Source organism: Oncorhynchus clarkii, chromosome 9 (assembly GCF_045791955.1).
Source record: "Oncorhynchus clarkii lewisi isolate Uvic-CL-2024 chromosome 9, UVic_Ocla_1.0, whole genome shotgun sequence".
Classification (NCBI taxonomy): domain Eukaryota; kingdom Metazoa; phylum Chordata; class Actinopteri; order Salmoniformes; family Salmonidae; genus Oncorhynchus; species Oncorhynchus clarkii.
The window spans coordinates 70,854,539-70,876,005 of NC_092155.1; the positions used below are offsets into that span (position 1 = coordinate 70,854,539).

Consider the following 21,467-nt stretch of genomic DNA (forward strand, 5'->3'; position numbering starts at 1 on the left):
AATATTCAATGATGATATTTCTCTAAAACAGGCTATAGGCTACATGTGCACCACCAAGTCAGAACAGTAGGCAAAGTTATGAGAGGAAAAGGACCAAATTTGGGTGAGACACATGGGCTACTAACAGCTTACTACAAAACATAAACTTAGTATTACTTTCTTAGCTACAGTATACATATATCCCTGGCATATTGCAGCAGCATACAAGACATAGGTTTATTAATTGTAGTAATTTTTTTTACCATTATTGTGCTGTGCTCACTTAAACAGGAAGGTGGAACGGCAGTTGTTGTGGGAAAACTTTGTCATCAAACTTTGTCATCAAAGTCTGTCATTCTCTGCATTTATGATGCTTTCAAGACAACTGGGAACTCTGAAAAAAACCCAAGGTTGAATCACGACGTCAGTGATCTTCAGGTCAGAAAGTCAGAGCTCTCGAAAAATACTTTAGTTTCTTTTTTTTTCCAGTTCCCAGTTGTCTTGAATGCACCGAAGTCTTTTTTTTCCAGTTCCAAGTTGTTTTGAACCCGGCAGAAGTCATGCTGGACTGATGTTGTGTGGGAATGTTTATCCTTTTAAGAGACCATTTCAGACAGATGTTTTTAATCCTTAAACCCAGACTTGGACCACACACCCTCTCTACCGAATAGCAGGCAGGGGAAGCAAAATAGTGATGGCTTTGCATCACAGTCAGCAACTGATTCCTTCCAAATCACTAATTGTTGAATTTGCGATATCCGACTTGTTGTGTAATGTTTATGTCCAATGGTCGATGAGCACTGATACTTTTTATCTACAATTTCTCTTCATATGACAAGGTTTGAAAAGGATTTGCCAGTAAATTGTCGATGTGATTCACGATGATGACTGCTTGTCTAGCTTGTTAGCTAAGATTTTGAAAGTAACATGATCAGTTCAATCAAGAAGGGCACTTCTAATGTCTATAGCAGCACCCAAGGGGGCTTGAACTGCCTAGATCGCCCTGTAGATTATGTGGTGGTGTAGTATCCCCATGAGTGACAGAACACTGAGCAAATCAAGGTGCAACTAAAGAAGATTACCAATGCCTACACTCGGTATATTCCGCTGGCTGCCCCTCCACCATAAAAAGCACGGAGCTAGGCTTAAACACCTACATTTTGGAGCTGCCTTACTCAAGGAAGAGACCATGTTTGTATGCGGCTTTATTAACTCAATATATATATATATATATATATATATATATATATATATATATATATATATATATATATATATATATATATATATATATATATATATATATATATATATATATATATATATATATATTTACATTGTTTGCAAACAGATGTGTGACATGAATTAGTATCAAAATAACATATAAAACAGGCGCACACCCACACACACACACACACACACACACACACACACACACACACACACACACACACACACACACACACACACACTCACACACTCACACACTCACACACACACTCACATACACACACACACACACACACACACACCACACACACCACACACACCACACACACACACACACACACACACACAATCACACTCACACTCACTCACACACACACACACACACACACACACACACACACACACACACACACACCCACACACACTCACACGAAAAATGACAGGTCACCTCTGATATGGAATTGGTCCCCTCCTAGCTGCTCCACTCTTCTGGGAAGGCTTTCCACTAGATGATGGAACATTGTTGCGGGGACTTGCTTCTATTCAGTCACAAGAACATTAGTGAGATCGGGCACTGATGTTAGGCGATTAGGCCTGGCTCGCAGTTGGCGTTCCAATTCATTCCAAAGGTGTTCGATGGGGTTGAGGTCAGGGCTCAGTAAAGGCCAGTCAAGTTCTTCCACACCAATCTTGACAAACCATTTCTACATGGACCTCGCTTTGTGTATGGGGGCATTGTCATGCTGAAACACGAAAGTGCCTTCCCCAAACTGTTGCCACAAAGTTGGAAGCACAGAATTGTCTTCAACATTAGGATCTGCAAGCTGTCAAACTATCGTAAATAAAGCACAAGCTACACACTGTTTATTAGCTCCCAATATAATTTGCTAGCGAAGCTACCCACTGGACACAGACGTCAGTTCAACATCTAGAGTTTTGATTTACACCCTGTCATTGGATTTAGGATTTAGTCATTGGATCAGTTTTCCATGTTGATTCAACGTCATCAAATATGATTATTGTTGTTGAAATGATGTGGAAACAACATTGATTCAACCAGTTTTTGACAAGTGGGTAGCTAAGTTCTAAATCTGTTTATCAATGAAGATAGCAACTAGCAGGCACATTGAGCAGGCAGGCCACAATCAGCTTATCAAGTCACTGGCAATGAAGTTAGCAACTAGCAGGCACATTGAGCAGGCAGGCCACAATCAGCTTATCAAGTCACTGGCAATGTAGTTAGCAACTAGCAGGCACATTGAGCAGGCAGGCCACAATCAGCTTATCAAGTCACTGGAAAAGTAGTTAGCAACTAGCAAGCACATTGATTAGGCAGGCCACAATCAGCTTATCAAGTCACTGGCAATGAAGTTAGCAACTAGCAGGCACATTGAGCAGGCAGGCCACAATCAGCTTATCAAGTCACTGTCAATGTAGTTAGCAACTAGCAGGCACATTGAGCAGGCAGGCCACAATCAGCTTATCAAGTCACTTGCAATGTAGTTAGCAACTAGCAGGCACATTGAGCAGGCCACAATCAGCTTATCAAGTCACTGGCAATGTAGTTAGCAACTAGCAGGCACATTGAGCAGGCAGGCCACAATCAGCTTATCAAGTCACTGGCAATGTAGTTAGCAACTAGCAGGCACATTGAGCAGGCCACAATCAGCTTATCAAGACACTGGCAATGAAGTTAGCAACTAGCAGGCACATTGAGCAGGCCACAATCAGCTTATCAAGTCACTGGCAATGAAGTTAGCAACTAGCAGGCACATTGAGCAGGCAGGCCATAATCAGCTTATCAAGTCACTGGCAATGTAGTTAGCAACTAGCAGGCACATTGAGCAGGTAGGCCACAATCAGCTTATCAAGTCACTGGCAATGAAGTTAGCAACTAGCAGGCACATTGAGCAGACAGGCCACAATCAGCTTATCAAGTCACTGGCAATGTAGTTAGCATCTAGCAGGCACATTGAGCAGGCAGGCCACAATCAGCTTATCAAGTCACTGGCAATGAAGTTAGCAACTAGCAGGCACATTGAGCAGGCCACAATCAGCTAATCAAGACACTGGCAATGAAGTTAGCAACTAGCAGGCACATTTAGCAGGCCACAATCAGCTTATCAAGTCACTGGCAATGAAGTTAGCAACTAGCAGGCACATTGAGCAGGCAGGCCACAATCAGCTTATCAAGTCACTGGCAATGTAGTTAGCAACTAGCAGGCACATTGAGCAGGCAGGCCACAATCAGCTTATCAAGTCACTGGCAATGAAGTTAGCAACTAGCAGGCACATTGAGCAGGCAGGCCACAATCAGCTTATCAAGTCACTGGCAATGTAGTTAGCAACTAGCAGGCACATTGAGCAGGCCACAATCAGCTTATCAAGACACTGGCAATGAAGTTAGCAACTAGCAGGCACATTGAGCAGGCCACAATCAGCTTATTAAGTCACTGGCAATGAAGTTAGCAACTAGCAGGCACATTGAGCAGGCAGGCCACAATCAGCTTATCAAGTCACTGGCAATGTAGTTAGCAACTAGCAGGCACATTGAGCAGGCAGGCCACAATCAGCTTATCAAGTCGCTGGCAATGTAGTTAGCAACTAGCAGGCACATTGAGCAGGCAGGCCACAATCAGCTTATCAAGTCACTGGCAATGAAGTTAGCAACTAGCAGGCACATTGAGCAGGCAGGCCACAATCAGCTTATCAAGTCACTGGCAATGTAGTTAGAAACTAGCAGGCACATTGAGCAGGCAGGCCACAATCTGCTTATCAAGTCACTGGCAATGTAGTTAGCAACTAGCAGGCACATTGAGCAGGCAGGCCACAATCAGCTTATCAAGTCACTGGCAATGTAGTTAGCAACTAGCAGGCACATTGAGCAAGCAGGCCACAATCAGCTTATCAAGTCACTGGCAATGTAGTTAGCAACTAGCAGGCACATTGAGCAGGCAGGCCACAATCAGCTTATCAAGTCACTGGCAATGTAGTTAGCAACTAGCAGGCACATTGAGCAGGCAGGCCACAATCAGCTTATCAAGTCACTGGCAATGTAGTTAGCAACTAGCAGGCACATTGAGCAGGCAGGCCACAATCAGCTTATCAAGTCACTGGAAATGTAGTTAGCAACTAGCAAGCACATTGAGCAGGCAGGCCACAATCAGCTTATCAAGTCACTGGCAATGAAGTTAGCAACTAGCAGGCACATTGAGCAGGCAGGCCACAATCAGCTTATCAAGTCACTGGCAATGTAGTTAGCAACTAGCAGGCACATTGAGCAGGCAGGCCACAATCAGCTTATCAAGTCACTTGCAATGTAGTTAGCAACTAGCAGGCACATTGAGCAGGCAGGCCACAATCAGCTTATCAAGTCACTGGCAATGTAGTTAGCAACTAGCAGGCACATTGAGCAGGCCACAATCAGCTTATCAAGACACTGGCAATGAAGTTAGCAACTAGCAGGCACATTGAGCAGGCCACAATCAGCTTATCAAGTCACTGGCAATGAAGTTAGCAACTAGCAGGCACATTGAGCAGGCCACAATCAGCTTATCAAGACACTGGCAATGAAGTTAGCAACTAGCAGGCACATTGAGCAGGCCACAATCAGCTTATCAAGTCACTGGCAATGTAGTTAGCAACTAGCAGGCACATTGAGCAGGCCACAATCAGCTTATCAAGACACTGGCAATGAAGTTAGCAACTAGCAGGCACATTGAGCAGGCCACAATCAGCTTATCAAGTCACTGGCAATGAAGTTAGCAACTAGCAGGCACATTGAGTAGGCCACAATCAGCTTATCAAGACACTGGCAATGAAGTTAGCAACTAGCAGGCACATTGAGCAGGCCACAATCAGCTTATCAAGTCACTGGCAATGAAGTTAGCAACTAGCAGGCACATTGAGCAGGCAGGCCATAATCAGCTTATCAAGTCACTGGCAATGTAGTTAGCAACTAGCAGGCACTTTGAGCAAGCAGGCCACAATCAGCTTATCAAGTCACTGGCAATGAAGTTAGCAACTAGCAGGCACATTGAGCAGGCAGGCCACAATCAGCTTATCAAGTCACTGGCAATGTAGTTAGAAACTAGCAGGCACATTGAGCAGGCAGGCCACAATCAGCTTATCAAGTCACTGGCAATGTAGTTAGCAACTAGCAGGCACATTGAGCAGCCAGGCCACAATCAGCTTATCAAGTCACTGGCAATGTAGTTAGCAACTAGCAGGCACATTGAGCAGGCAGGCCACAATCAGCTTATCAAGTCACTGGCAATGTAGTTAGCAACTAGCAGGCACATTGAGCAGGCAGGCCACAATCAGCTTATCAAGTCACTGGCAATGTAGTTAGCAACTAGCAGGCACATTGAGCAGGCAGGCCACAATCAGCTTATCAAGTCACTGGCAATGTAGTTAGCAACTAGCAGGCACATTGAGCAGGCAGGCCACAATCAGCTTATCAAGTCACTGGAAAAGTAGTTAGCAACTAGCAAGCACATTGATTAGGCAGGCCACAATCAGCTTATCAAGTCACTGGCAATGAAGTTAGCAACTAGCAGGCACATTGAGCAGGCAGGCCACAATCAGCTTATCAAGTCACTGTCAATGCAGTTAGCAACTAGCAGGCACATTGAGCAGGCAGGCCACAATCAGCTTATCAAGTCACTTGCAATGTAGTTAGCAACTAGCAGGCACATTGAGCAGGCAGGCCACAATCAGCTTATCAAGTCACTGGCAATGTAGTTAGCAACTAGCAGGCACATTGAGCAGACAGGCCACAATCAGCTTATCAAGTCACTGGCAATGTAGTTAGCAACTAGCAGGCACATTGAGCAGGCAGGCCACAATCAGCTTATCAAGACACTGGCAATGAAGTTAGCAACTAGCAGGCACATTGAGCAGGCCACAATCAGCTTATTAAGTCACTGGCAATGAAGTTAGCAACTAGCAGGCACATTGAGCAGGCCACAATCAGCTTATCAAGTCACTGGCAATGAAGTTAGTAACTAGCAGGCACATTGAGCAGACAGGCCACAATCAGCTTATCAAGTCACTGGCAATGTAGTTAGCATCTAGCAGGCACATTGAGCAGGCAGGCCACAATCAGCTTATCAAGTCACTGGCAATGAAGTTAGCAACTAGCAGGCACATTGAGCAGGCCACAATCAGCTTATCAAGTCACTGGCAATGAAGTTAGCAACTAGCAGGCACATTGAGCAGGCCACAATCAGCTTATCAAGTCACTGGCAATGTAGTTAGCAACTAGCAGGCACATTGAGCAGGCAGGCCACAATCAGCTAATCAAGACACTGGCAATGAAGTTAGCAACTAGCAGGCACATTTAGCAGGCCACAATCAGCTTATCAAGTCACTGGCAATGAAGTTAGCAACTAGCAGGCACATTGAGCAGGCAGGCCACAATCAGCTTATCAAGTCACTGGCAATGTAGTTAGCAACTAGCAGGCACATTGAGCAGGCAGGCCACAATCAGCTTATCAAGTCACTGGCAATGAAGTTAGCAACTAGCAGGCACATTGAGCAGGCAGGCCACAATCAGCTTATCAAGTCACTGGCAATGTAGTTAGCAACTAGCAGGCACATTGAGCAGGCCACAATCAGCTTATCAAGACACTGGCAATGAAGTTAGCAACTAGCAGGCACATTGAGCAGGCCACAATCAGCTTATTAAGTCACTGGCAATGAAGTTAGCAACTAGCAGGCACATTGAGCAGGCAGGCCACAATCAGCTTATCAAGTCACTGGCAATGTAGTTAGCAACTAGCAGGCACATTGAGCAGGCAGGCCACAATCAGCTTATCAAGTCACTGGCAATGAAGTTAGCAACTAGCAGGCACATTGAGCAGGCAGGCCACAATCAGCTTATCAAGTCACTGGCAATATAGTTAGCAACTAGCAGGCACATTGAGCAGGCAGGCCACAATCAGCTTATCAAGTCACTGGCAATGTAGTTAGCAACTAGCAGGCACATTGAGCAGGCAGGCCACAATCAGCTTATCAAGTCACTGGCAATGAAGTTAGTAACTAGCAGGCACATTGAGCAGGCAGGCCACAATCAGCTTATCAAGTCACTGGCAATGTAGTTAGCAACTAGCAGGCACATTGAGCAGGCAGGCCACAATCAGCTTATCAAGTCACTGGCAATGTAGGTAGCAACTAGCAGGCACATTGAGCAGGCAGGCCACAATCAGCTTATCAAGTCTCTGGCAATGAAGTTAGCAACTAGCAGGCACATTGAGCAGGCCACAATCAGCTTATCAAGTCACTGGCAATGAAGTTAGCAACTAGCAGGCACATTGAGTAGGCCACAATCAGCTTATCAAGACACTGGCAATGAAGTTAGCAACTAGCAGGCACATTGAGCAGGCCACAATCAGCTTATCAAGTCACTGGCAATGAAGTTAGCAACTAGCAGGCACATTGAGCAGGCAGGCCATAATCAGCTTATCAAGTCACTGGCAATGTAGTTAGCAACTAGCAGGCACTTTGAGCAAGCAGGCCACAATCAGCTTATCAAGTCACTGGCAATGAAGTTAGCAACTAGCAGGCACATTGAGCAGGCAGGCCACAATCAGCTTATCAAGTCACTGGCAATGTAGTTAGAAACTAGCAGGCACATTGAGCAGGCAGGCCACAATCAGCTTATCAAGTCACTGGCAATGTAGTTAGCAACTAGCAGGCACATTGAGCAGCCAGGCCACAATCAGCTTATCAAGTCACTGGCAATGTAGTTAGCAACTAGCAGGCACATTGAGCAGGCAGGCCACAATCAGCTTATCAAGTCACTGGCAATGTAGTTAGCAACTAGCAGGCACATTGAGCAGGCAGGCCACAATCAGCTTATCAAGTCACTGGCAATGTAGTTAGCAACTAGCAGGCACATTGAGCAGGCAGGCCACAATCAGCTTATCAAGTCACTGGCAATGTAGTTAGCAACTAGCAGGCACATTGAGCAGGCAGGCCACAATCAGCTTATCAAGTCACTGGAAAAGTAGTTAGCAACTAGCAAGCACATTGATTAGGCAGGCCACAATCAGCTTATCAAGTCACTGGCAATGAAGTTAGCAACTAGCAGGCACATTGAGCAGGCAGGCCACAATCAGCTTATCAAGTCACTGTCAATGCAGTTAGCAACTAGCAGGCACATTGAGCAGGCAGGCCACAATCAGCTTATCAAGTCACTTGCAATGTAGTTAGCAACTAGCAGGCACATTGAGCAGGCAGGCCACAATCAGCTTATCAAGTCACTGGCAATGTAGTTAGCAACTAGCAGGCACATTGAGCAGACAGGCCACAATCAGCTTATCAAGTCACTGGCAATGTAGTTAGCAACTAGCAGGCACATTGAGCAGGCAGGCCACAATCAGCTTATCAAGACACTGGCAATGAAGTTAGCAACTAGCAGGCACATTGAGCAGGCCACAATCAGCTTATTAAGTCACTGGCAATGAAGTTAGCAACTAGCAGGCACATTGAGCAGGCCACAATCAGCTTATCAAGTCACTGGCAATGAAGTTAGTAACTAGCAGGCACATTGAGCAGACAGGCCACAATCAGCTTATCAAGTCACTGGCAATGTAGTTAGCATCTAGCAGGCACATTGAGCAGGCAGGCCACAATCAGCTTATCAAGTCACTGGCAATGAAGTTAGCAACTAGCAGGCACATTGAGCAGGCCACAATCAGCTTATCAAGTCACTGGCAATGAAGTTAGCAACTAGCAGGCACATTGAGCAGGCCACAATCAGCTTATCAAGTCACTGGCAATGTAGTTAGCAACTAGCAGGCACATTGAGCAGGCAGGCCACAATCAGCTAATCAAGACACTGGCAATGAAGTTAGCAACTAGCAGGGACATTTAGCAGGCCACAATCAGCTTATCAAGTCACTGGCAATGAAGTTAGCAACTAGCAGGCACATTGAGCAGGCAGGCCACAATCAGCTTATCAAGTCACTGGCAATGTAGTTAGCAACTAGCAGGCACATTGAGCAGGCAGGCCACAATCAGCTTATCAAGTCACTGGCAATGAAGTTAGCAACTAGCAGGCACATTGAGCAGGCAGGCCACAATCAGCTTATCAAGTCACTGGCAATGTAGTTAGCAACTAGCAGGCACATTGAGCAGGCCACAATCAGCTTATCAAGACACTGGCAATGAAGTTAGCAACTAGCAGGCACATTGAGCAGGCCACAATCAGCTTATTAAGTCACTGGCAATGAAGTTAGCAACTAGCAGGCACATTGAGCAGGCAGGCCACAATCAGCTTATCAAGTCACTGGCAATGTAGTTAGCAACTAGCAGGCACATTGAGCAGGCAGGCCACAATCAGCTTATCAAGTCACTGGCAATGAAGTTAGCAACTAGCAGGCACATTGAGCAGGCAGGCCACAATCAGCTTATCAAGTCACTGGCAATATAGTTAGCAACTAGCAGGCACATTGAGCAGGCAGGCCACAATCAGCTTATCAAGTCACTGGCAATGTAGTTAGCAACTAGCAGGCACATTGAGCAGGCAGGCCACAATCAGCTTATCAAGTCACTGGCAATGAAGTTAGTAACTAGCAGGCACATTGAGCAGGCAGGCCACAATCAGCTTATCAAGTCACTGGCAATGTAGTTAGCAACTAGCAGGCACATTGAGCAGGCAGGCCACAATCAGCTTATCAAGTCACTGGCAATGTAGGTAGCAACTAGCAGGCACATTGAGCAGGCAGGCCACAATCAGCTTATCAAGTCTCTGGCGAGTGGTGACGTGCTTCGGCGCCGTTTAATCGTTTACAACATTCTCACTATCTGTTACCAGTGTGCCTTTGTCTGGCAGTGTTTCATAGGGAATCATGTTACTAAACAGGTCACGGGGGACACAAGGTGCTTGTGAATGAGTTTTGGAATATTGACAAGTTGTAGTTGGGATACAAGTGCACTCTAATCGTCTCAGTTCTAATTTTGCCTCAAAAAGTGTCAGACTCGAGTAATTGACTCTATCCACCACATCAGCAAGGTTACTTCAACATAACATTGACGACATGTTGTCTTATGTAAACAAGTCTGAGGCGCTGCGTAATGGGCAGATCTGTCTCACTGTCTGAAGGTTCTGGCTGCTATGATTAGCAGCTGATAGAGGGCAATCAGCACATCTGCTTCTTTCAGGTTAGTGGGCACTGGGCAAGTGGGCATGACCTTAATCCACACCCAGCCCTCCAGTAAATTGTGACAAACTGACTTATACAACTCAGTTGTGGACGAGATTGACTTTATGAGCATAATTATCCTATTTACACTTTGTAGTCAATGTTGACACTAGATTTAATGTCTCTGACTCATATTGATGCCACATAGGCTGTTTAAAACCAGATAAATTGGTTCTAAGGTGCAGTTGGCCTTTAAAGGTTAATCCAAACATGACCTTTATTAAAGGTCATACGTTATGCTCATAAATAAGCCCCCTGATTATTGAATTAGCCTCTCTCTCTTTCTCTCTCTCTCTGTCTCTGAGACATTGTGACTTGACACAACATTCTCATGTTCTTTACAGGCGATTTGAAAGGATAGACATGCTTTGCCAATGTGGGTGGGGTTATATCCTGCCTGTTTGGCCCTGGCCGAGTGTATCGTTGGATGGGGCCACAGTGTCTCCCGACCCCTCCTGTCTCAGCCTCCAGGATTTATGCTGCAGTAGTTCATGTGTCGGGGGGCTAGGGTCAGTTTGTTATATCTGGAGTATTTCTCCTGTCTTATCCGGTGTCCTGTGTGAATTTAAGTATGCTCTCTCTAATTCTCTCTCGCTTTCTCTCTTTTTCTCTCTTTCATTCTTTCTTTCTTTCTTTCTTTCTTTTTTTCTTTCTTTCTTTCTTTCTCTCTATCTCTCACTCTCGGAGGACCTCAGCCCTAGGACCATGCCTCAGGACTACCTGGCCTGATGACTCCTTGCTGTCCCCAGTCCACTTGGTCGTGCTGCTGCTCCAGTGTCAACTGTTCTGTCTGCGACTATGGAACCCTGACCTGTTCACTTGGCATGCTACCTTGTCCCGGACCTGCTGTTTTCGACTCTCTCTCTCTGTAGCACCTGCTGTCTCTAACTCTGAATGCTCGGCTATGAAAAGCCAACTGACATTTACTCATGAGATGCTGACCTGTTGCAGCCTCGACAACCACTGTGATTATTATTATTTGACCCTTCTGGTCATTTATGAACGTTTGAACATTTTGACCATGTACTGTTATAATCTCAACCCGGCACAGCCAGAAGAGGACTGACCACCCCTCAGAGCCTGGTTCCTCTCTAAGTTTCTTCCTAGATTCCTGCCTTTCTAGAGAGTTTTTCCTAGCCACTGTGCTTCTACATCTGCGTTGCTTGCTGTTTGGGGATTTAGGCTGGGTTTCTGTACAGCACTTTGTGACATCTGCTGATGAAAAAGGGCTTTATAAATCAATTTTATTGATTGATTGATTGATGTAATGATGCAGTCGACCACCAGATAGAAGCAAATACAAGTCTATTCAACAGAAGACAGTTACATGGTCATAGGAAGGTCTGGATGGTTGTCTTCTGATTTATAAATGGTGGGAAATCATTAAAATAATTCATGTAAACATATATTTATAAGTAATTCCATTTCAGGGACTGTCAGCTTAAGAGGTTTAAAGACAACGATGTCAATTCAGTTAAGACAAATTCAATTCATTTCCACTTCAACGCTCTTAGTTATTGTGGAAATTGACCCACTGTTCTGTTTACTTTTTGCACCTACAGTGGGAAGAAAAAGTATGTGAAACCCTGCATAAATTGGTCATACAATTTTAACTGATCTTAACTAAGTCACAGCAATAGACAAAAACAGTCTGCTTAAACTAATAATACACAAACAATTATACTTGTTCATGTCTTTATTGAACACACCGTGTAAACATTCACAGTGCAGGGAGGGAAAAGTATGTGAACCCTTGGATTTAATAACTGGTTGACCCTCGTTTGGCAGCAATAACCTCAACCAAACGTTGTCTGTAGTTGCGGATCAGACCTGCACAATGACCTGCACAATGACCTGCACAACGGTCAGGAGGAACATTGGACCATTCCTCTATATAAACTGTTTCAGTTCCACAATATTCTTGGGATGTCTGGTGTGAACCGTTCTTTTGAGGTCATGCCACAGCATCTCAATCGGGTTGAGGTCACGACTGACTGGGCCACTCCAGAAGGCATATTTACTGTTCTGTCTGTTCAAGCCATTCTGTTGTTGATTTACTTCTGTCTTTTGGGTTGTTGTCCTGTTGCATCACCTAACGTCTGTTGAGCTTCAACTGGTGGACAGATAGCCTTACATTCTCCTGCAAAATGTCTTGATAAACTTGGGAATTCATTTTTCAGTTGACGATAGCAAGCTGTCCAGGCCCTGAGCAGTGGTGTTTCTAGACCATTTCAACAGGGGGGGCCAAGCTGGGGCCAGTTGTACTGTTAGAGGGGCCAGTTACATTAGACGTTATTGTTGTCATATCATTTTGCATGTGGTACGATACTGTTGTGTTCCGCCTAAAGCCGTCTCTCTAGAAAATGTGTGGGTTAAATTAGTGTTCCACGTTGCCACTGTCTAATAACGGATGTAAAAAAAGAACAATAGCAAAAATGAGTTATGTAGAAATGATTTCATACTCCACATTTAGGGGGGCCACAAGGGGATCCAAAATTGTTGTTGTCACAGGGGCACTGCCCAAAAAGGTGGCAGTGTTTTAGGGGTGTTTTAGATTTTGAGAGTAGGATCACCAGGGCTCGTGTTGATAATGTTTCACAGAGAAGGTGTTCTGCTGTTCAGTTTTGCCTTTAAGAGCACAATGAATAAGATTACATGGACAAGAGGGACCTAATCCAAGATCAGCGATCCTATTCTGAGAGGTTTAATGAATACAGGCCCAGTATGTTGGGAGTCATGACCAATAGGGGACATGTGAAAATGCATACGGAGGGAACTCCTTCTATAGGTCATTTCCCAAATGTGTGATGTCTGAAATCCTTCCCGAAAGATATTTCCTTGTGCTGCATTTCATGAAAATACAAACTTGTGTTGACATGTTGTTCATATGGAATGACATTTTAACCTACTTTAATGCTTTATAATTGCTGTAAGCCTTATTTATCTCTGTGGCGCCCAGTCTGGGACATAGACATATATTAGTCCATGGGCCAGCAGGCCAAATTTCACATATTTATTTACTTTAGGCTAGCTAAATCTAATTATGATTTTCATTAAGGTCCATGTCTGTGGGTTATATTTTCATATAATACCCATGCATCCGAGTTAACTAAATGTGGTTATCACTGGATTATATGTTATGACCCCTAGTCGGTTAGTTGGGCAAACAGGATTGAGGGAATGAAATGTAATTTTCTATTATCAGGAAACAATCTCAAGCTAAGGCAATTTGATATGTTTATAACTCCATAATACAACGCATATTAAGGTATGAAACGATTAGAATGGTATTGACACCCCCTAAGGTGGGCTCATAGGTCATACATGAATGCATTTTGGGGTATATCGAGCCAGAATGGACAGCATTGGGATGGTCTCTGTTATTGGTATTGGGATGGTACCCTAGATGATAACTACACCAAATTTCACACAGAAACGTTTTACACTATATAGGGTGATCAGAAATCTTGTCTGTAATCAGTCCCATCAGCCTATTTTCAACATGAGGAAGAACAGCATACATTTTTCATGGTCATAACTGATTAAATAATTGGTGTAAAAATACCAATAATGTCTAAAAACGTCCGTCATTCTATAGCTAGAGAACTCTTGTTATCTCCATGAGTGATACGTTTAAAAAAAACGTATTTAACTGTTGTGGTCTAATACTGTATTTTTGCTAGCTAGGGCCATCTACTTTAAGTGCTGCCTGTCTTCCCAGTGGCCTACTTGGTGTGTTAACTACTGACTGCTCATAATTTGCAGATAATCCTGGTTAATGTCCAGACCATCTCTGGAGACCTTCTCCTATTCCTCACTTCCCTCATCAACTCATCCCTGACCAATGGCTGCGACCCTCTGACTTCAAAATGGCTTTTGCTCCCCTCCTCAAGAAACCAACACTCAACTCATCTGACGTCAAAAACTATAGACCTGTATCCCTTCTTTCTTTCTTTCTTTCTTTCTTTCTTTCTTTCTTTCTTTCTTTCTTTCCAGAACACTTGAGCATGCTGGAATGGAATGCAATACAGTATGACAGCTGAAGAAAGGCTTGTGTGCAGGTGAGAAGTTGTTTGTTTAGGTGCTGTGCACATCGCCCTCAATGCGCATCTTCTCCTTTACTACCACTGGATGATTCTCTGTCTCCTTCCTTTTCAGTTTTACCAGCATGATCTCAGTACTGACTTCATATCGACTGAGACTATGTATGAAACCCATGTTGGGAGAAACTTTTACAAGAATTTGAGCGTGCAGGAATAAAGACGTGAAACTCACACAACAAAATAAGTTTTCAGTAAAAACACATTTAATTGTTTGGTAGCAAAAACAGCACCTCAGGCAACGGTGGGAAGCTTCTTTGGGGTCCAACAGAACACAACAGGGAAGACATGCACTACTATCTAGCATAGCAGACATTTTAGACAGGTTGACCAAGAACACTGGTGCTGCACTGTCACATTCACACCCACTCTGAGCAACGCTTGTCATGGACAGAACACATTATCATCCATGTCATGCCACTGAACTCAGAGAATGGCCCTCTTTACAGTTATCAGGGTTGCAGAGGTTTGGACAGAATGTTCTACAAGTTGCAACTTCATTTTTTTGCTAATTTCCTGCAAGCACTTAGTTTTAGTACAGAATTAGAAAAGGCATAAGACATACAGTATGAACAAGAAAAATATTCTGTGGTCCCCTTAAAATCTTTGGTTGGATTAAAACTGTTTATTGCTTAACAGCCACATTTATATTTGTGCTCACGTAACATTGTTTGCCTTTGACTTTAATTGTTACACTGTAGTGGAATGGTGATCAAGAGAGTAGACAAGAGGGCATTATCCAGCCGCTCAATCATCAACCACTTCGGAGGACTCGGAGACAACTTTTCCGTCCTTGGTCTCGATCATCTTGATGACGACACTCTTCTTGTTCTGGGTGGTGACGTTGGAGGTGCTGCCGCCACCGTAGCCGCTACCGGAGCTGTAGTTGCTGCCACTGTATCCACCGCCGTATCCACTGCCGTATCCACCGCCAAAACCACCGCCGAAACCACTGGAGTAGCCACTGCTGTAGGTGCTGTTAGCACTCTCCATAGGGAAGGAGTTGTAGCTTGCTGTAAGGTGACACAGAGAGAGAGACAACTGGTGAATACAGGTTGGCTTAACATGAATATCATGGATGTTTTTAAATGCACCACAAAACAGAAGGTGAAAAACACTGGGTTTTATTTTGATAAATGTGTCTGCTAAATGGTGTGAGGAAGGCATGTACTTACAGCTCTGTTTGGAGATGTTGATGGACTGAATACCAGTTGCTATCCTGGTTGTGAAAAGAAGACAAATTGAAAATGTTAGTTTCTGGTAATATACAGTATTTTCATTGCTATATAATACTGTACTTTCAAGCTGAGGTGTACTATTTTCATGGTTATATCTCACCTGTCCTCCTCTCCCTCCAGCAGCTTCCTGTAGGTGGCGATCTCAATGTCCAGGGCCAGTTTGACGTTCATCAGCTCCTGGTATTCTCTGATCTGCCGGGCCATGTCCTGCTTGGCTCTCTGGAGGGCATCCTCCAGGTCCCTGATGCGGAGCTTGGCATCCTTCACCGCCATCTCCCCGCGCTCCTCAGCCTCGGCGATCTGGTTCTCCAGGTTGGCACGCTAACACAAGACGAAGACACGGCATGTCATCATTTCTGCTTATAATCAAATTCTTAATGCCTTTGGGAAATAGTATATTCTGTCAACATCACGTGAGTCTACATGCCACAAATCTAACACTTAAGATAAGATTGTACTTTATTAGCACTGAGAGTCTTGGTTGTGTACCTGTCCCTTGACCGAGTCGATCTCAGACTGCAGTCTCTGGATCATACGGTTCAGATCAGCGATCTCTGTCTTGGTGGATCGCAGGTCATCTCCATATCTGGTGGCAGATGTCTGCATCTCCTCATACTAAACATCCAACAGGAAGAAAGAAGAGGGTTCGTTAGTGATTCATGGTCAGTGTGGAAAACACGTGACTTTACATCAACCTTTTCAGTGTACTGAAAGGCTATTAGCAGCCCTGAACATAGATGCCAAAGGGAGAAACCATGTTTATCTACTATAGAGGAGCCCATTACTATACCTTGCTCTTGTACCATGTCTCGGCCTCAGCCCGGCTCTTGTTGGCGATGTCCTCATACTGGGCACGTACTTCAGCCACAATGGAGTCCATGTCCAGGTTACGGCTGTTGTCCATCTCAACCACCACTGAGGTGTCCTTGATCTGGCCCTGCAACTCACGCAGCTCCTGGAGAGAGAGAAGGAGAGAGAGAGAAGGAGAAAGAGACAGACCATCAAACACTTGGTCTATTACAGACAAGACTTTCAGACTTCAGTCTACCCTAGAGATGAAAAACCAACCAGATTGATTCCAGCAGTTTGACTTCAAAGTCAAGATGCCTAACAGATGTCAGTAAAACTGCAGATCCAGCATGAGAGAGAGACCCATTCCAGTGTATACAACAAACAACACCATATGCCATAACTCAATAACTAAATAAATAAAATAAAAAAATAAACAAATCCAGGCAGTTGTTGGAAGCTGCCAAAGCACATCTGGTTATAATGAATGAGGGTCTAATTAATGACTGACGAGTCAAAAATATCATAGTAATTAAGATCCGAAGAGTCAATAATAATTGACTAGCAGATTAGGTAGCTAGATGGAGTCAGATACATTATATAAGGTTATGGCTTGAGGTATTTGTTTTGAACTCAACTGTTATGGAGTAATGTAAACAGGAAGTAGCTAAGTGATGAGCTCAGTGCCATACCTCCTCATAGATCTGCCTCAGGAAGTTGATTTCATCTGTTAGGCTCTCCAACTTAGCCTCCAGCTCAACCTTGTTCATGTAGGCCTCGTCCACATCCTGAGAGGAACATCCACAATCCATATGTTAACAAGATGACAAGATGACAACAAAACAAAGCCAGAAAAACTGATGGGATAAAAACTTAAGTAGCTAACCTTCTTGATCAGCACAAAGTCGTTTTCACACTCGGTGCGCTTGTTGATCTCGTCTTCATACCTGTGGAGAAGATTGTGAGCAATGTTAGCTTTTAGTTCAGATATGAATATATTCGACATTTGATTTTATATATTTCAATGTCATAATTGTAACCATTTATTATTATGGTATAGTAGTAGAGTTAATATACCGTTTTCACACTAGGGGGCATGAATGCTACGTTCACAACAACTATGCCTCTGGGAATCGTTTTCTACTCTGCACTCTTCAATCTGGGCGGAGATTGTGAGGTGTTTCTTTATTTTGTGCAATTTCCCCCTGAGGACACAGACTGCTAATGTGCTCATATCATTTGTCAGGACTGACAGATTGGCGCACTGGTGTGTGTTCCGTTGCCGTGATGCAACAATCTGTGTAAGCGAAGCTGAAAGACATCCAGTCATCTAAATGACTTTCACCTCCAGTCAAGTAAAATCTAATGTTTCCTCCAGGACATGCCAGTTCAGTGTAGTAATCACTACGATGTGAAGAGAATGGACTATAGTTGGGTGTTGTCCATCTATAGTACTGAGATTACACAATACTGGTGTGTCCTGTGTTACTGATTAAATCAGAACTCCCTCTACTAGCAGGCTTTCCCTGATCCTTTACTGCACCCCTCAAATGGTACTATATCCTGGCCAGGCAGAGGCCCAAGCAAAGTCTTTTCTGAAAATGTGGCTGACAACATCTGTTAATTAAAGACAGAGACATGAATAGCGAACTCACTTGTTCTTGAAGTCCTCCACCAGGCCCTGCATGTTGTGCAGGTCAGCCTCAAGCTTCATCTTGTCGTTGCCCAGGCCATCCAGCTGTCTGCGCAGGTTGGAGATGTAAGCCTCGAACATGGCGTCGATGTTGGAGCGGGTGGTGGTCTGTCCCTGGAGGAGGTTCCACTTGGTCTCCAGCATCTTGTTCTGCTGTTCCAGGAAGCGTACCTGTGTGTTGTGTAAGAGGGGGTAGATGTTGATTCATTTGATAAGCACATTGATCACCAGTTTATCAAATTATCACAATTTATTGTTCCATTTCTGGACTATTCTCTGTTCTCCCATAAAAGGAACATCGATGGTGGGTTAACATGACTCATCCATGACTATCCTCATGTCATCCTCATGTGAACTTTCTAATCCTCCGATGGAGAAATTAGGGTGATTATTGTTTAAATTAGTGTTTGGAGCTTGTGGGGACGGATGTTTTGAGGATAGACCTAGCAAACAATTTTTCCAAGGAAGGTATGATGTGCATCCTGACAGGAGGCAGAGGGGGAGATGGAAAGAGTTGGGGATAGAGTTATTTAGACCTCCTTCATGTTTTTCCTGTTTTAAAAGGGCGCGGTCGGGAGGTGGGGCGACCACCCGCCTGAGAGAGAATTGAGAGGAACGTGACAAAGCCAATCCAACCAACTAGAAGGTAAATATTTAACTGCAGTATACAGGTAGGTGTAATGGGGGAGGGGGAGAGCATGTTGGCTCATCTATAATAGGGGGATAAAATAAATAAATAGATGGCTGTTAGTGGACATTGCTCCTGACTGAGCCTCAGGAATTATCATAAAATGGCTGCCTCAACTGCAATTAGATTAGAGTCAATACTTAGAAATAAGTAGGAAAGGGAATTGTTATCGCAAGATTAAAAAGGAGTTTGCAGATGGCCCATCTGCAAACTATTATCTATTCCCTTTCGAAACATGCAGTGGTAAAACCCCTTTCTGATTCGTTTTGTTCCTTGGTATGTAACCCATCCACTGGTGTTAGCCAGCTGCCCTTTTTAAATATGAACCCAGTGATGCAGGCTAAAGCATATGGGACAGATAAGTCAGTAGAGAAGCTATTAAGAAAACGGCCCCCAGGCATCAATTAAACTAAAGCAATATGAAACATTGCTATCACTTTTAAATGTTATGTATACGGATGTTTGACCGTGTTTCCGATGTTGCCCTCCATGTTTTCGTATAGACTACCCTTTCATTGAATTTCATTCCATTGTTCCAAGACTTGAAATAAGAATATAAAAAGTATGTAAACGTAACAATGATGGTGATGATAAAATGGTCCTGTCTGTGTTCCAGGAGTATGACCTTTTTTGGAGTGTCCAGCAGGGCAGGGGCGGGCCACACCCCTCCGCAGGGGCAGGGCCACACCCTTCCACAGGGGCAGGGCCGCACCCCTCCGCAGGGTCAGTCCACACCCCTCCGCAGGGGTAGGGCAGGCAGCCATTTCCAAGGTAAACCAGATCACTAGCTACTCTAACCAGAGACAGACACACCCTTCTGTAGAAACTCTCTACCCCACCCCACCCCACCCCACCCCACCCCACCCTGCTGCACTTCTGTTTTCATCATATAAAAGGACAATTACTGCAAAACCATTAGATGTGAATTCTTGAGACCCCAGAGAAAACTAGCACAAGCAGTTTGCTTGACTGCGTTCAGTCTCAGACAAGTCAAGGTTTTCTTCCCTTTTCCAAGCTGATGAGTTTGCTTGTGCGTGTATTCAACCTAACACACTGTAACAGATCTCCCACGGCGTGTACCAGCATTTCACAACGTGGACTTTTCTATAGATATTCTCCACTGTTCCACGTTCATTACACAACAGACACCTCAGCATTGTACTAGCTAATAGAGATAGATTCATAAAATCCCACAGATTGTCTGTACCCTGTACTTCCCTTTTTCATTCAAAGTCTAAAGTTTTATAGCAGTTTAAGCTCATGGCAAAGTACATTGTCAGAGATATTGATAGACACAGATAGAAATACAGACAGACGGATAGACAGGGACAGGTTACCAGGGCTGACCTTATCAATGAAGGAGGCGAAGCGGTTGTTGAGGCCTTTGATCTGTTCTTTCTCATTGGTGCGGACGATCTGGATGTTGGGGTCGATGGCCAGGTTGAGGGGGGCTAGCAGACTCTTGTTCACCTGGACAGCGGTGATGGGGGCATGAACGCCACCACCCATACCCATACCCATACCCATCCCCATCCCCAGGCCCATGCCACCTCCATAGGCAGAGGAGCTGGAAATGTAGCTGCCGCCTCCACCACCGGCCCCGAACCCACCTCCCATGCCCCTGTTGGCCCCTCCATAGGAGCTACGGGCGCTGTAGCTCTGGCGAGAGGCCCCCTGGCTGGGTCCAGAGTAGGACATGCTGCTGAAGCTGCGAGGGGCTGCCCCGGAGGAAGAGGACTTGACGGTGTAGCTGGTAGTTTTCCTGACCGACATCCTGGCTGGTCTTGAGCGGTTGGTGAGTGAAGGACACTGAGGGGCGAGACAGAGTGGCAGGCAGGCTTGTCTGGAGTGCTGGGGAAACTCGAGTGGATAGACAGAGAATGAGTTACAGCACTGGTTTTAAGAGCCTTCCCGGTGGGAGGGGCCAAAGGGCTAACTCTCATTGGGCAGGCCTCTGGGTGAAGGGAGAAGAGGGAGGAGTAGTACAGTGTAACAGAATACTTTTAGTTTCTGACCAAATTATTACCTGGCATTTGAACCCTGTTTGGAAAAACATGGTGGGGGTAGGGCATAAGGGACCTGTTGGAGTGGACCTGTTGGAGTGCTAAAGCCTGAGGTGAAATATGATAACAGCTGGTTATACAAACTGTCATGTAGTTGAACAGGATCACCTCTCTACATAGCTTTACATAGTCAAATGTGTTCCAAGACAAGGGATTAGAAGCTTGCCAGTAAACCTCATGGAATATAGGTCAGGTGCAAAGCAGAACTGTTGCTCACTGTGCTGCTCTTTAATTCAGAACCTGATTGCAGACAGGTCCAGTTAGATACTGTACTGAAGGTGTGAAACAGGATGCCTTGCCTACCATGAACGTAATGAGCCTGGGCTACTCAGGGTTGTAATGAATGAAAGCTGCTAGTAGGCTTGTCCTGATATCACAGACACCTTTTTTTATATTATTGACCTCATAGAAGCTTTATACTTTTAGTTAAATAATCATTTTTTGAACCATCATGCTCTCAATCAGCCAATGTTATCTC

The 21,467-nt window shown here is 44.6% G+C and overlaps 1 protein-coding gene across 1 annotated transcript; it reads right to left on the reverse strand.

Annotated features, from left to right (window-relative positions):
- Positions 1-14,702: 14,702 nt before the first annotated feature.
- Positions 14,703-20,795, reverse strand: LOC139416892 (keratin, type II cytoskeletal 8-like). The gene is made up of 9 exons (XM_071166052.1): positions 20,274-20,795; positions 18,201-18,409; positions 17,432-17,492; positions 17,238-17,333; positions 16,547-16,711; positions 16,246-16,371; positions 15,857-16,077; positions 15,694-15,737; positions 14,703-15,531 (listed from the first exon to the last, which is right to left on the reverse strand). Exons 1-9 carry the CDS (start codon positions 20,697-20,699, stop codon positions 15,266-15,268), a joined length of 1,614 nt encoding a protein of 537 aa, XP_071022153.1. The 5' UTR covers positions 20,700-20,795; the 3' UTR covers positions 14,703-15,265.
- Positions 20,796-21,467: the final 672 nt, after the last annotated feature.

Excerpts from the sequence above, each read along its gene's own strand:
- LOC139416892 (XM_071166052.1), bottom strand. The coding sequence starts at position 20,699 with ATGTCGGTCAGGAAAACTACCAGCTACACCGTCAAGTCCTCTTCCTCC. Across the intron at positions 16,712-17,237 it reads TGAGGCAGATCTATGAGGAG|GAGCTGCGTGAGTTGCAGGG; the intron begins GTATGGCACTGA and ends CTCTCTCTCCAG. Across the intron at positions 15,738-15,856 it reads CTGGAGGGAGAGGAGGACAG|GATAGCAACTGGTATTCAGT; the intron begins GTGAGATATAAC and ends TTTCACAACCAG.